The sequence below is a fragment of the Doryrhamphus excisus genome, chromosome 12 (assembly GCF_030265055.1).
Source record: "Doryrhamphus excisus isolate RoL2022-K1 chromosome 12, RoL_Dexc_1.0, whole genome shotgun sequence".
NCBI classification, from domain to species: domain Eukaryota; kingdom Metazoa; phylum Chordata; class Actinopteri; order Syngnathiformes; family Syngnathidae; genus Doryrhamphus; species Doryrhamphus excisus.
The window spans coordinates 3,724,405-3,737,162 of record NC_080477.1 but is presented as its reverse complement, the minus strand read 5'-3'; the positions used below and the strand labels follow the sequence as shown (position 1 = coordinate 3,737,162).

General features: G+C 45.4%; 1 protein-coding gene and 2 non-coding genes across 8 annotated transcripts in view; all 3 read right to left on the bottom strand.

The window, feature by feature from the left end:
• mctp2b (multiple C2 domains, transmembrane 2b) overlaps positions 1 to 12,542 on the bottom strand; it is a 29,095-nt gene extending 16,553 nt beyond the window's left edge. For 3 of the 6 annotated variants that reach the window (XM_058088790.1, XM_058088791.1, XM_058088792.1), the window contains exons 1-4: positions 12,133 to 12,288; positions 7,579 to 8,094; positions 4,284 to 4,395; positions 55 to 197 (exon numbers count right to left, since the gene is read on the bottom strand). In XM_058088790.1, the coding sequence (XP_057944773.1) occupies positions 55 to 197; positions 4,284 to 4,395; positions 7,579 to 8,058 (735 nt within the window). In that variant the 5' untranslated portion in view covers positions 8,059 to 8,094; positions 12,133 to 12,288. Of the gene's footprint in view, positions 1 to 54; positions 198 to 4,283; positions 4,396 to 6,083; positions 6,403 to 7,578; positions 8,095 to 9,482; positions 9,633 to 12,132; positions 12,314 to 12,391 lie in introns of those variants that run through there. The other 3 variants (XM_058088788.1, XM_058088789.1, XM_058088793.1) reach the window with 3 other exon arrangements.
• On the bottom strand, positions 4,189 to 4,261 carry trnar-ccu (transfer RNA arginine (anticodon CCU)). Its single transcript has one exon. It is a non-coding gene; the product is annotated as a tRNA-Arg (tRNA).
• trnar-ccu (transfer RNA arginine (anticodon CCU)) lies at positions 8,689 to 8,761 on the bottom strand. Its single transcript has one exon. It is a non-coding gene; the product is annotated as a tRNA-Arg (tRNA).
• Positions 12,543 to 12,758: the final 216 nt, after the last annotated feature.

The window sequence follows — 12,758 nt, the reverse complement described above, 5'->3', positions numbered from 1 at the left end:
GGCGCAGGATGCAAAGAGGGCTAGAAGGTGAACGGGTATGTCCGAGTGACCCACTTTGATGTAGAGTCTCTGGCTGAGGTTCCTCACGGGGATGGAGAAGTTCTCGCTCCATGTGGGGTTCAGGTTCTTGAAGACCACTTTGCTCTTGTAGATGGTTTTACCCTCCAGTTTGAACTTCACATATGGGTCACTGGTGCCTGGAAACATATAGATATAAAACTTAAGCAGAATACCTCTCACGTAGTAATAATACGATCATTTGGGGGGAAAACACGCCTTTAAAGTTACACCCATCTTCAGAATTTCATCAAACAGAGAAGCATGAAAACGTCTTATTACCTGGACGCAAGTATTGCATTGACAATAAGATAATGTTTCTCAACTTTCAGTGGAAGTTACAACATCGGCTTTCCTGTCGACAAGAGCACTCCCTCCAATCCAAATGCTGCTTTTCCTCCCCAGTGATGAACCACAACTTCCTGTTCTGCTCCCACTGTAAAACCACACACACAGGGCTCCACACTAACTAGTTTTTTGTTGTTTTTTTTAACTAGGAGCACAATGGACCCTAACTTACAACTTTAGATGCACCAACAGAACATTTAGGGCTGCACACCAAATGAATGACAACCGTCTTCTCCAACCACCCGGTTTCTGTCCCTAGCCTCTTGGTGGCCTCATATACGGGACACCTACCAATGGCATCATAACATGAACATAACATGCATGTGGAGAACAGCCTGGCACATCTGCAATAAAAGAGGCCAAGAAATGGCAATGGCTTAAGCACAGTCCTATCCTCTGACTGTCATCAATTCACCCCACAGTTGACAAACTATTGTTCATTCTCACGGTAACAAGGGACAAAGTGCGTCCCGTGTCAATGCAATATTTTTATCCTGTCACGCATATAAAACATACTCGCAATGTCTCAATTGTTTAGTCTGGAGACCTGGACCCATCTATGCCCTCTGCTTCCAAAGGCCGGTGCTAGCAGGTAACGCTAATGGCGAGGGCTAGCTGTTTACTGGGCTCGGGGTTAGCCTCTGCCTCCAAAGGACGGTGCTAGCAGGTAACGCTAATGGCGAGGGCTAGCTGTTTACTGGGCTCGGGGTTAGCCTCTGCCTCCAAAGGCCAGTGCTAGCAGATAACGCTAATGGCGAGGGCTAGCTGTTTACTGGGCTCGGGGTTAGCCTCTGCCTCCAAAGGACAGTGCTAGCAGGTAACGCTAATGGCAAGGGCTAGCTGTTTACTGGGCTCGGGGTTAGCCTCTGCCTCCAAAGGATGGTGCTAGCAGGTAACGCTAATGGCGAGGGCTAGCTGTTTACTGGGCTCAGGGTTAGCCTCTGCCTCCAAAGGACGGTGCTAGCAGGTAACGCTAATGGCGAGGGCTAGCTGTTTACTGGGCTCGGGGTTAGCCTCTGCCTCCAAAGGCCAGTGCTAGCAGATAACGCTAATGGCGAGGGCTAGCTGTTTACTGGGCTCGGGGTTAGCCTCTGCCTCCAAAGGCCAGTGCTAGCAGATAACGCTAATGGCGAGGGCTAGCTGTTTACTGGGCTCGGGGTTAGCCTCTGCCTCCAAAGGACGGTGCTAGCAGGCAACGCTAATGGCAAGGGCTAGCTGTTTATTGGGCTTGGCGTTAGCCTCTGCTAACGTGTGCTTGTGAACTGTGCAGCGCCTGGTAGAACAAAGAATTGTTGGCGCTTTGTTGCAGTAACTTGACCGCTGCACGACAAAGAAGACCCGGGCCCTGATCAAACACTCGTTCATCTGCCGCGTCTCCAAACTCCACCGCCCGTAACAATGACATCTTGAACTTTGATCCCCGCCACTCCTGTTTGATGTTATCTCCCTCCCAGCGAGAGTAAATATGACAGAAACCAGAGCGGGCCATCTGCTCGCCGCTGCAGGGTGGGGCTCAGACAGGTTGAAATACGCCGCCTGGAATCCTGCTATGGGATGGCTGTGCTCACCTGTCAGAAATATGCTGTGTCGTCATCTGACACTCCTGCCTGTCAATCATGAGTCAAGACCTGCAGATGCGATGCATCACCCCTACTTTAATTGTTGTTAAGCAGTAGCTGTTGCATCATCAATGTCTTGCTACATCGACTACTCCTGTCTCTACGTTTACATGCACAAAAACAACTGAATTGGAAATATTTGGAAACTACTAATAGACTACTACTAATCTTTACTGTGCACGCCATGCAGGATGAACGAGCGTGTGGCGGGTGTGCGTTGTCACTTGGAACACCATGCACGGGCATGAATCAGTGCGCTCACGGTGTGACGAGGGCCATGTTTTGGAGATGATGGTCAAGCCACTAAATCCACTAAACCTGACGGAAGGGTGAAGCCTTTTTTCCATCTGTTTACCCGGCAAAGCGTCGCTCCTGTTTCAAATATTTACCAAAGTGGAGGAGGAGGGGCCTTTAAATCTTTTATATCCTCGTGGGTAACTCCCTCAGCTCAACTCATTATTCAAGACTTAGTGTCAATTTACATCCTATACGCACTTTAAAGTTTACATAATGTTACATTATTACATCATTTACATAATGTCACCAGCATGCTAACCAAGCTACATTGTTATTATTAGCGTTATTACCATCGTTACGTGAACAACTACTTTACTGCCGTAGTGACACCAGGAAGGAATCCCCGAAATGCTTAATACGATCCAAGTATGCAAAATACTATAAGTATTACATGGAGGTGTTCTAATAGCGGCCTGTGTCCCATTATGTACACCCCCTTATCTGTTTTGATACCATTACAAAAGTATAAATCCATATCCTGTATATATATATAAATTGATGTGGCTGATATTGCCAGCAAGATGAGCCGAGGGAAGCGTGTGATAAGAGATCAAGGAGATAACAGTTGCAGTTTGGGACAGCAAGTGTGGCGGCAATAGATGAGTTAGAGGAGATAAAACAGTGGATGTGCTTCTCATTCCAGCTGGATAGAAAATACCAGGCCAGGTGGTAATCCGTGCCTTTTCGGGTGATTACACTTAAAAAATAAAATTGTAATTTCTGCAAAATGCTACTAAAAATGAAAATAAAATCAAAATATTATGGGAATAGAGTCAGAATTCCCAGAGGAAAGTTTAAATAGTTGGAAAATTAAAAAACAACAGAATAGCTGCAATTTTATGACATTAGAGTCAAAATATGAAGAGAAAAAAAATATTCTATCAAAGGAAAAAGTCATAACTTCACAAGAATAAATGTGTAATATTATGAGGAAAATATTATGAGAAACAACAAAATATTGTTTTTTTTTATTTTTAGAAAATTAGGTTGGGGTAAAAGCCAAGGCGCCAACGACACCAGCCTGTCCCTCCCCTCTGGGGGGGGGGGGGGGGGGGGGGGGGGGGGGGGGTTGACTGTCATACCCAAGTATAACCCAGACTCAAGTACGAAATAAACAAAAAAGATATTTCACTATAGTGAATGCTTAGCACAGAGGTAGGGAACCTATGGCTCGGGAGCCAGGTAGGGCTCTTTTGATGACTGTATCTGGCTCTCGAGCATTTACCACAATAAAAATGTATTTTTGCTCACATTTTAAAGTAAACATCACAGAAATCACTGTTAAAAATATTAAAAATCAACAACTTTCTTATGCATTTTAATTCGTCCATCTATTTTCTACTGCAATACGGCCGACCATATCAATCTTTCCTGATGATATTTTCCAGGTCAAACACCAAAACTCGATTATTACTGGGTAATGCGTTAGTGTACCTCGGTCATTAAGATGTAAATGTAAACTTTCCTCCTTTAGTCAAATAGTCACCTAGCTAAAGCTGCAGAACCAAGCCTTCTGGCAAAGATGGCCAAAAGAATGAAATACGTGTACTGAGTACGGTGCAAAACCATGCAGCAGCAGAAGTTGCATTAATGGCAGCAAGTATTTGATTTATTATTAGACACTGCGCTGCTCACAAAAGTGTGCTGGCCACACCCCATTGGCGTGGGGTAGTGTGCCTGGTCTACGTAATTAGAGCCCATTATATCTAAAACTGTTGGTCTTACATAAAAATGCACACATTTTATTGCATTCAATGTTTAAAAAAATGTATATGGCTCTCACAGATACACATTTTAAAATATCTGGTCTTCATGGCTCTCTTAGCCAAAAAGGTTCCCGACCCCTGGCTTAGCAGATAAAGCTAACCACCCCAGATGGGACTCGAACCCACAATCCCTGGCTTAGGAGGCCAGTGCCTTATCCATTAGGCCACTGGGGCGCTGGCATGGAACAGTTCTTACCACAACGGTCCCTGATGACTAGGTTGCGTCCTTCTTTCAAGTTGATCGTGAGCAGAAAAGACCGGAGAGACTCCCTGCTGCCCTCGGTGATGCTCGGAGATTCCATGTCACACTGGACACACAAAAAAAGGGTCAGGATGACTCTCAGGTTTGCCCCAACTGGCTCCACTTTTTATAATGGTTTTCTAACATCCCAGTCTGTTCAACACAAACTCATGGAAGACAAATCTCACACTGCTAACTTGTTTGTTCCATTTCAAAGAGAAGAGGTGCTTTTCATGAAGCTAAAAGCACATCGTGACACCGCCTCTGACACGCCCTCAGCTAGATGAGCCCGCCTCTTGTATACGCCCACTACTTTCTAAAAAAGCAGGCTTCGCTACACATCTTAATGCATTTTAAGATGGAGCCTGGAGCTTTGCCAATTACCAGTCGGCTACGGACGTGAGAGACGCAACTTTGATTATTTTGATTTTCTTCAGCAAGTTGGCTCATCTAGGAAAGAGGGGGTGTAACGTTAGCGCTGGTTATGGAATCATGATCACATGATCACAAAGGACACAAAGACACAAAGGATGTCAAACGTGTCTTACTTGGAAGGAAGGCTTCTACGGTCCCACAGGGTCAAATCACGTATTTATTAGCATTCCTGCTCTCTGGGGCTGAGCAGCATTGAAACATACTACACACACATGCACACACGCGCACACACGCACACACACAATAAAACTTCAAACCAAAAGTTTGAAACATATGTTGATGCTATCCTGGATATTAATTGGCTGGTCAATGTCTGCTGTTGCTATAGCAACCCTGGGTCATCGAATTCTGGACGTAAGAAGATGCTACAAGAAATCCATTGGAGGTCGGCGGACAGGTTTTTTCCACAGAGGGAAATAATTCACACACAAAAAACTCATAATATTGCCATTTTCAATATATTTTTTTTTCTTTGACATTTCAACTCTCTGTGACAAAAATGTTCCTGATAATATATATATATTATTTAATTTTTGTTATTTCCCCCCCCTCATAATATTAGAAATGTATTCTTGTAAAAATGACAACTTTTTTAAATTTTCTCTTCATATGTTGACTAGATTTTTGATTAATTGATTGATTTTTACATTTCTGCTGAGGTTTTCCAACTATTTCAACCTCAATTTTCTTCCTGTGATTATGACTTTATACCCATAATAATTTGACTTTATTCTCATGAAAACTTTTTCCACAACCTAATTTTCCAAAAATTACAACGTTATTGTTTTGTTTGGTTGTCATCATATTATGACTTCATATTTAATAAAACATATTTCAACATTTTTCTTTAATATTTCAACTTTGTGCTAATAAATTGATGTATTCTTCCCTTGTTGGATTCAAACTTTTTCCTCATAATATTTTAGTGAGAATTAATTCTTGGAAAAATGACTGCAGTTTTGCACATTTTTGCTGTTGTTAATGTTTTTTTTTTTTTAGCTTTTTGTAAAAATATATTTTTAGAATGTGGCATGGGCCAATTAAAAAATTAAAAAAAACAGCCGCTGGCCGCAAATGTATGCACGAAATGCACGCTGATCATGATCTGTTTTACAGCGTTGGCTTAAAAATCCCACTTCCCAACTGCGGGGCGGGGGCAGCCCTGGGGGGGGAAGCAGCCTGGCATGTTCCTTACTTCTGCTCTAAATGCTAATTGATACGTTTCCCATAATTCTCCGACAGACGTAGCGTTTCAAAACAAACAACAGCTGCGAGCGCGCTATCGCATCATTTGGAAAAAGACAAGTGGACGATGCTCACCCGGCGCCACGTCCTCCGAGGTGTCCTCGGCTAGCGTTTGCTGTTCCACTCAACCGACTTTAAAGTCGGGACGCCGCGCTCGTCAGCCACGCTCCATATGTCCCGAGCCGCAGCAGCTGGGGCGGAGGTGACATCAGATACCTTGTCTTTTGTCCACGCCATCGCTCTTTGTCAGCGCTATATTTGCTCAACGGCAAGCTTCCATATCAGTCGGACTTTCCACAACGGCGGCAAACACGCGTTGAAAAGACTCAAGTCTGATTTGTAGCGGCGGTAAACACAGGAGAGATGAGCTCTATTTTATCCGTCTACTTCTTCTTCTGCCTGGACTCGGCCATCGCCATCGCCATCGCCATCGCCATCGCCATCGCCATCGCCATGAACGCTTCTTCCTTCTTAGTTTGTCAGCGGTGAGTAACCTTACATCAAAGAGGTAAAGGAAACACTAATCGATGCTCAGTAAATCATTACTGTTGCATTCAGGGACGCAACATTTCCTTTTACAAAACCAGTTACATCGAAAATAAAAGCTTTTTAAACATTTGACTCAAAGACCCAAGGCATGTCGTTACCATGACAGCGGGCACTTCCTCCTCGCTCGGCCCTTGCCAGCCAGAGCGAGTTAGTTCCGCTGCCCCGGTTTACTTTTCAACTGACTCTGGAGAAAGTCGGGAGAAATCGTCAAGTAGACTCTTGGATCTTCCTTAAAGTCATCACGATGCCCAAAGCCATTAGCCAACTAGTCAGCGATGACGCGATTCCTACTTCATGCCTTCTTCCTGCTTTTTCTGCATGGCGGCGATGTCATAGCCGTGCCTTTCTATTCTGCAAAAGTGGAATTCATGCAGCTAGGAGTGATGCCTGCTGTTTGCTAGCGTCCACGGACCAAAGCAGGCCCAAACGATGCCATGACTGCTTCACGGATACAGGAAGTTGTCGTACACGAGACGTAAACATGGCATTTCCTACCAATACGCATCATTTTGGTCCACAAAAAACTAGCCTAGTTAACTAGTTAACTAGTTAACTGAGAAATCAGGCATGTTCAAAGCTTTGACGTGACGTGTTTGCAATTGTTTGTATGTAGAACAGGTACTCTGCGACTTTGCACTCCCGGTTAAACCTGCTGGCAACACACACACACACACACACACACACAGTGAAGGAATGTTGACAGGGAAAGTTGCTGCCGGGAATATTTCCCACCCAGCCAGGATGAATAATACTACTGAAGCTTATCTGGCTCGTATAAATAAAAACGATTTGAAGAGCATCCTATTATATGATGTAGACTTTATGGTGGGGGCGGAGTCAAGTGTTGCATTGTTAAATGTTCTTCTGTTGACTCAGCACTGTTGGCTTTAGCTGGGCTGCTAACTTTGGTAAACGTCCTGAGCAAACACACCTGACAGTGGTCATGTGACCTGTGACACCTGACGGCACTCCGCTTTTAAAGCTAGACCCTTTTTAAGAAGATCATCAGGGCTCGGCCTACCTGAGAGCCGTTGAAGGCGGGGTCAGGGCTGTACACGGTCATCATTTCGGGCAGGGCGAGCTCCTCAGGCTCGATGCCTCGCGCCGATCGGTTCCTCCACTCTGGAGAGTAGTCCTCCATGTGCACGCTGCTGAAGGACTCCTGAGAGGACGACCAGTCTGTGTAGTCTGTAGGCACGCTCAGTCTGTTTTCACTCCCCGGAGCTCCGCCTCCTCGGACATGATGGACCAGTGGCGTGGAAGGGCTGCTGTAGCTGGCGGGGGCGGGGCTCTTGTGGAGGTAAGCGCCGCAGGATGTGCGGGAGATGTCCTGCGTCTTCACGTCTCTCACGTCGGGGACGGAGAGGCTGAGGCGGGCGTGGTCGGCGTTGGACTGCAGGTGGGCGACGGCCCCCTGGCGGGCGCCGGTCTTGTCTCGCCACAGGCCGGGCAGCATCTTGCGGCGGAGGTGCTGCAGCATGCTCGGCTTCTTGGCGTCCATGATAGGAGGCGGAGCTTAGCATGTGGTCACTGGCACCTACAGGAGAAAGAGAATATCATGAATTCATTTTCTACAGTTTATAACGTGCTGGAGCCTATCCCAGCTGTCTTCTGGTGAGAGGCGGGGTCCACCCTGGACTGGTGGCCAGCCAATCACAGGGCACATCAATCACAGGAGTGGCCAATTAATCTAGCATGTTTTTGGAATGTGGGAGGAAACCGGAGTACCCGGAGAAAACCCACAATGCACGAGGAGAACATGCAAACTCCACACAGAGATGGCCGAGGGTGGAATTGAACCTTGGTCTCCTAGCTGAGAGGTCTGCGCGCTAACCACCACCACACCACCAAAAGTCATAACTTGACAAGAATAAATGTGTAATATTATGAGGAAAAATATTATGAAAAAAAGGTTTTTTTTTTTAGGAAATTAGGTTGGGGGAAAGCCAAGGCGCCAGCGACACCAGCCTGTCCCTCCCCTCGGGGGTGGGGGGGGTGGGGGGGTGGGGTGGGGGGGGTGGGGACTGTCATACCCACTCATAACCCAGACTCAAGTACGAAATAAACACACAATATTTCACGACAGTGAATGCTTTTCGTGAAATATCTTGTGTGTTTTAATAAAAATAACCACCCCAGATGGGACTCGAACCCACAATCCCTGGCTTAGGAGGCCAGTGCCTTATCCATTAGGCCACTGGGGCACTGCCATGGAATAGTTCTGTTGGAGTGACCAAACCTAGCATGTTTTTGGAATGGGGGAGGAAGTCAGAAACCCACGCATGCACGGGGAGAACATGCAAACTCCACACAGGGATGCCCGAGGGTGGAATCGAACTCCACGGACTGTGGAATGCTGCCTGCAGGAGCTGCGCTATTTTGGATGTATGTAGCTTCGCTTCCCTTCATATCATAAACACCTTGAGACGGACTCAACAGCACCTCTGCTGGTGGAAGCCAAGTAGTGCTCACCATTTTGCTGCAATTGCCTCTTGCATCTACACTATCTCAACGTAGCTATCCTAAATGCTCTAATTATAACCTTTAATGACTTTGAGCACATGAGAAAGCAGAAAAAACACACTTGTAAACAAAAATATTACACAATCCAGCAACTGAACCAATGTTGTAACAGCTGCAGCAGGTTCTAAACCGACTGCCATAGATCTTGTGAGCCAAATACTGCCATCTTGTGGAGTTCATAAACACTACATCAGGAGGAGGTTGCCTACAGCCACAGCTGTTGATGCCAGTGATACCCTGGTGGTTATTAGCCTTGTCGACCATGCTCCCGGTGACTATGGGACTGAATAGTATTAACAGTATAAACAGTCAAGTTAATATCATACTGCAAACTTCCCGGTAAAGTTGCTACCGTACTTTCATAAACAGAAGAAGGGCGATGGCATCAAACCTGAAACTCACCTTTCCTCCCTTTGAACAAAGCAGTAAATCCGCCGTGGATCAGGGGCAACACCCTCCTTCGGTATCGAACGACACTAAAGAACTCGCAGCCACGGCTTGAAGCAGACTTGCCGCGCACACACACACACACTTACTCCGTGTTTACAAAACAACGACACGCAAAAGGGTCACATGGTCGACTCAACACGTGTGCTCCCCACCAACCTCTGCACCGCCCCCGCAGCAAAAAGCGAGTAAAGGACTGCGTCACACATCCGCTGCCCGACCCAAATATGAGGATTAGCATCACGGCCGTGCAGAGAGACCAGCAGGAGGAGCAAAAAAAAAAAAAACACTCTTGCCCAAAGTGTGGACTCAAACACTAACTGGACTCAGAATCAGTCCAAACTACACAAGTCGCAGAAGCGCACATTTTATTTTTGGCTCTCTTGTAAAACAACACCTCGCCACAAGGACGCACCACCGAGCGAAAAACGACAAACAATCCAGTCCTTCATAATCTGCTTAAATGTAAGGAATTTGGGCTGGACTGGGATCCAGCAGGCTTTGACCCCGCTTAGTTGCAAGGTAGCATTTTCTTGACATGTTGCATGTTTGTGACTTGCATTGCTTCCTCGTGAGCCGTAAACAAATGGTCATCTGGCCACCCTTCCCTTTCCGCTGAAAGGTGGACAAACTGGTTTCATCATGTGCTGGTTGCTCTCAGGTCCACTGGGAGTTAGCCATGTTTGTCAATAGTCTCACGCCCTTGTCCTGATGTACATGTGTAGCAAAAAGACCTCCACGGAAGTAACATATAACCAGATCTGGAGTCCCATTCTGATGCCAAAGGACACTTCAATAAACATCAATAAATGTCAGCTGGAGGACACAAGCCATAAAAAGTCATCTACAGCTTTGCCTAGTCCTTCAGTGAAGGTTTTAGGATGGTCACAGTTTGACCTTGGAACAGATGTTTTCTATGGAAATGTTTTTTTTTAATCCAAAATCAAATCCAAGGTTCCACAGTAGTTAAACTAACTTTATTAGTATTTTCTACTTGAGTAGAAACACTTATCCAGCCAACTTAGCTTTGTCAAATAAATCCAGATTTAACAACCAACTAGAATGTGACCAGAGCCGCATAACTGTATCCGAAGATTGTGTGTGTGTGTGTGTGTGTGTTTGGTAGCCACACAAACTGGAGGATGATGCTCGGTCATAAGACTTCCTTGTCCTTACAGACAATCCAAAGAACAAAAGTGGAGTCTTTTATCAGACACGTGGAGAGAAGTGATTTGTTCTCGTCTCTCCTTCTTCATTCCTCAACATAGCGTGCTTGTCAGAACACGACCACAAGTCACTTCCTCATCAGTCAGACTATGCAACAGGAAGTGGGCAGCGTGCTGCAAATCAGACATCTCTACCTCCATCGCCATCTCAGCTGATGACATTGCTTTCAAGTGTCTGAACATGCTCGCTGGAATGTTCCATGTTGGCTTTAAGCATCTCAGCCCGCAAACACAAAACACATTCGCTTCTGATTGCTGAATGCATGCGTGTGGATCAACCTGCTGATTCGGAATTTGAAGGAGAGTTTTGGGATAAATACGCCTGGAAAAAACATTTACATCTCACCATCCTTCCATCAAGCACAGACATAAAAAAACAATAACCGCAGGCGTCTCTAATTAGCACCAGTTTAAAAAACACTGGCTGTGGCTGTAGGCGACCTCCTGCTTGCAGGTGTTTTTCACCAAGTGGTAGCAGCTGCATTTGAAGTATCACGGTCACCATCCTGCAGCTTCATTTAGCTCTGCGTGCGATTTAACACTACGCTGCTACTACTACTACTACGTTACTACTCAGGTACGTTTGCATGTACATTTGGCCCAAATAAATGACTGATGTAACGCTTACTAAGGAAGTATAATTTGCGTCTGTTAAATATGCGCGGAAAGGCCAGAAAATTCAATGCACACTTAAAACGGTGTACTCAATTGAAAAAGTTGCGTAGTGTCTTTGAACGTACCCCCCATGGCTCATAGTTCCAGTTCATCTGTAGGTGTTAATACATACAAATATACAATGTCATTTTGCATTCAGAAAATACAGTAAAAATCGCATATTTTACGCATAGTTGCAAATTGTGTTTCATCATAATTAATTCATTTGATTTTTATCAAATTATAACTTAGCAGACCTAATAAGGACGAGAATTAATACTAGTCCTGTCGTGCGCAACAGCGCACAATAGCCTAACAGGAGTACGTACTAATACGCCCTCTAGCGGCTGTGCGCAGCACATGCGCTGAAATCAGTGGAACCAGATTGAACTTTCACTAAATGACTGCATTTACTAGAAAGGGTCTAAGTTAAGGAGCGTTTAGAAGAGCTTACAAAGCTTTCACAGACGTCGACGTCATCACACACACGCACACACACGCACGCACGCACACGGCGATGATTCAAACTTAGCAGCGCCGTACAACGATGTTGTGAACAAACGGTGTACTTCAACATCGCTTAATAGTGCAACCCGGAAATTGTGTCTTGTCTACCGTTTGTTCACTTTTGTCGCCCCAGTATGGAGAAAGAAGTGTTGAGCTCAGGTGACGCACACCTGGCCTAACGTAAACCAAAAAAGAATGACAAATATTCACTTTTTTACCTTGCAGTCGACGGCGAGGAACGTCCCACGAGTGTCTGTCCGTCCCTCCGTGGCTGAGACACATCGCGGTAACGTAAACCTGACGGGGCTTCTCCTCCCTCTTTTCCGCTATCCACAGTCAAACGGCAGTGGCGATCAGCGACCGGTTTCCGTTAAATTCCGCAATAAAATCAAATATAGCCTAAAATATAAGCCCCAAAAGACAGAATAAATGAATTCTACTCCAATACTTCAATTGTCTTAGAAACACTCAACTTACTGATCGCAAAGAAACCGGATCTAAAGGCAATGACGAGTGCTTAAATTCAGGCTGCACCCCATTTCCGCTTGTATTCACTCTCGCTTTACGCATGTTTGTTTACTGTAATCAGAGCAGTAATCACATCTTTTAATCTCGTTCTCTTCCAAGTACTTCCAAGTGGAGATAAAGTACGCTGCTTGAGTAATCAAATAGCAGTGTTAGCATGTAGCTAAGTTTACGATGGTTATCCAGCGACATCATCTTTAGGGTCAAAGGTGCCAGCAGAATGTATCGCGGTATTTGTGAGTCTGACGTGCTAACACCGAGGCCACTGAGAGCGTAATGTTTATCAAAGCTGCCAAATGAGAGGCTGTGTTCTGCCAAA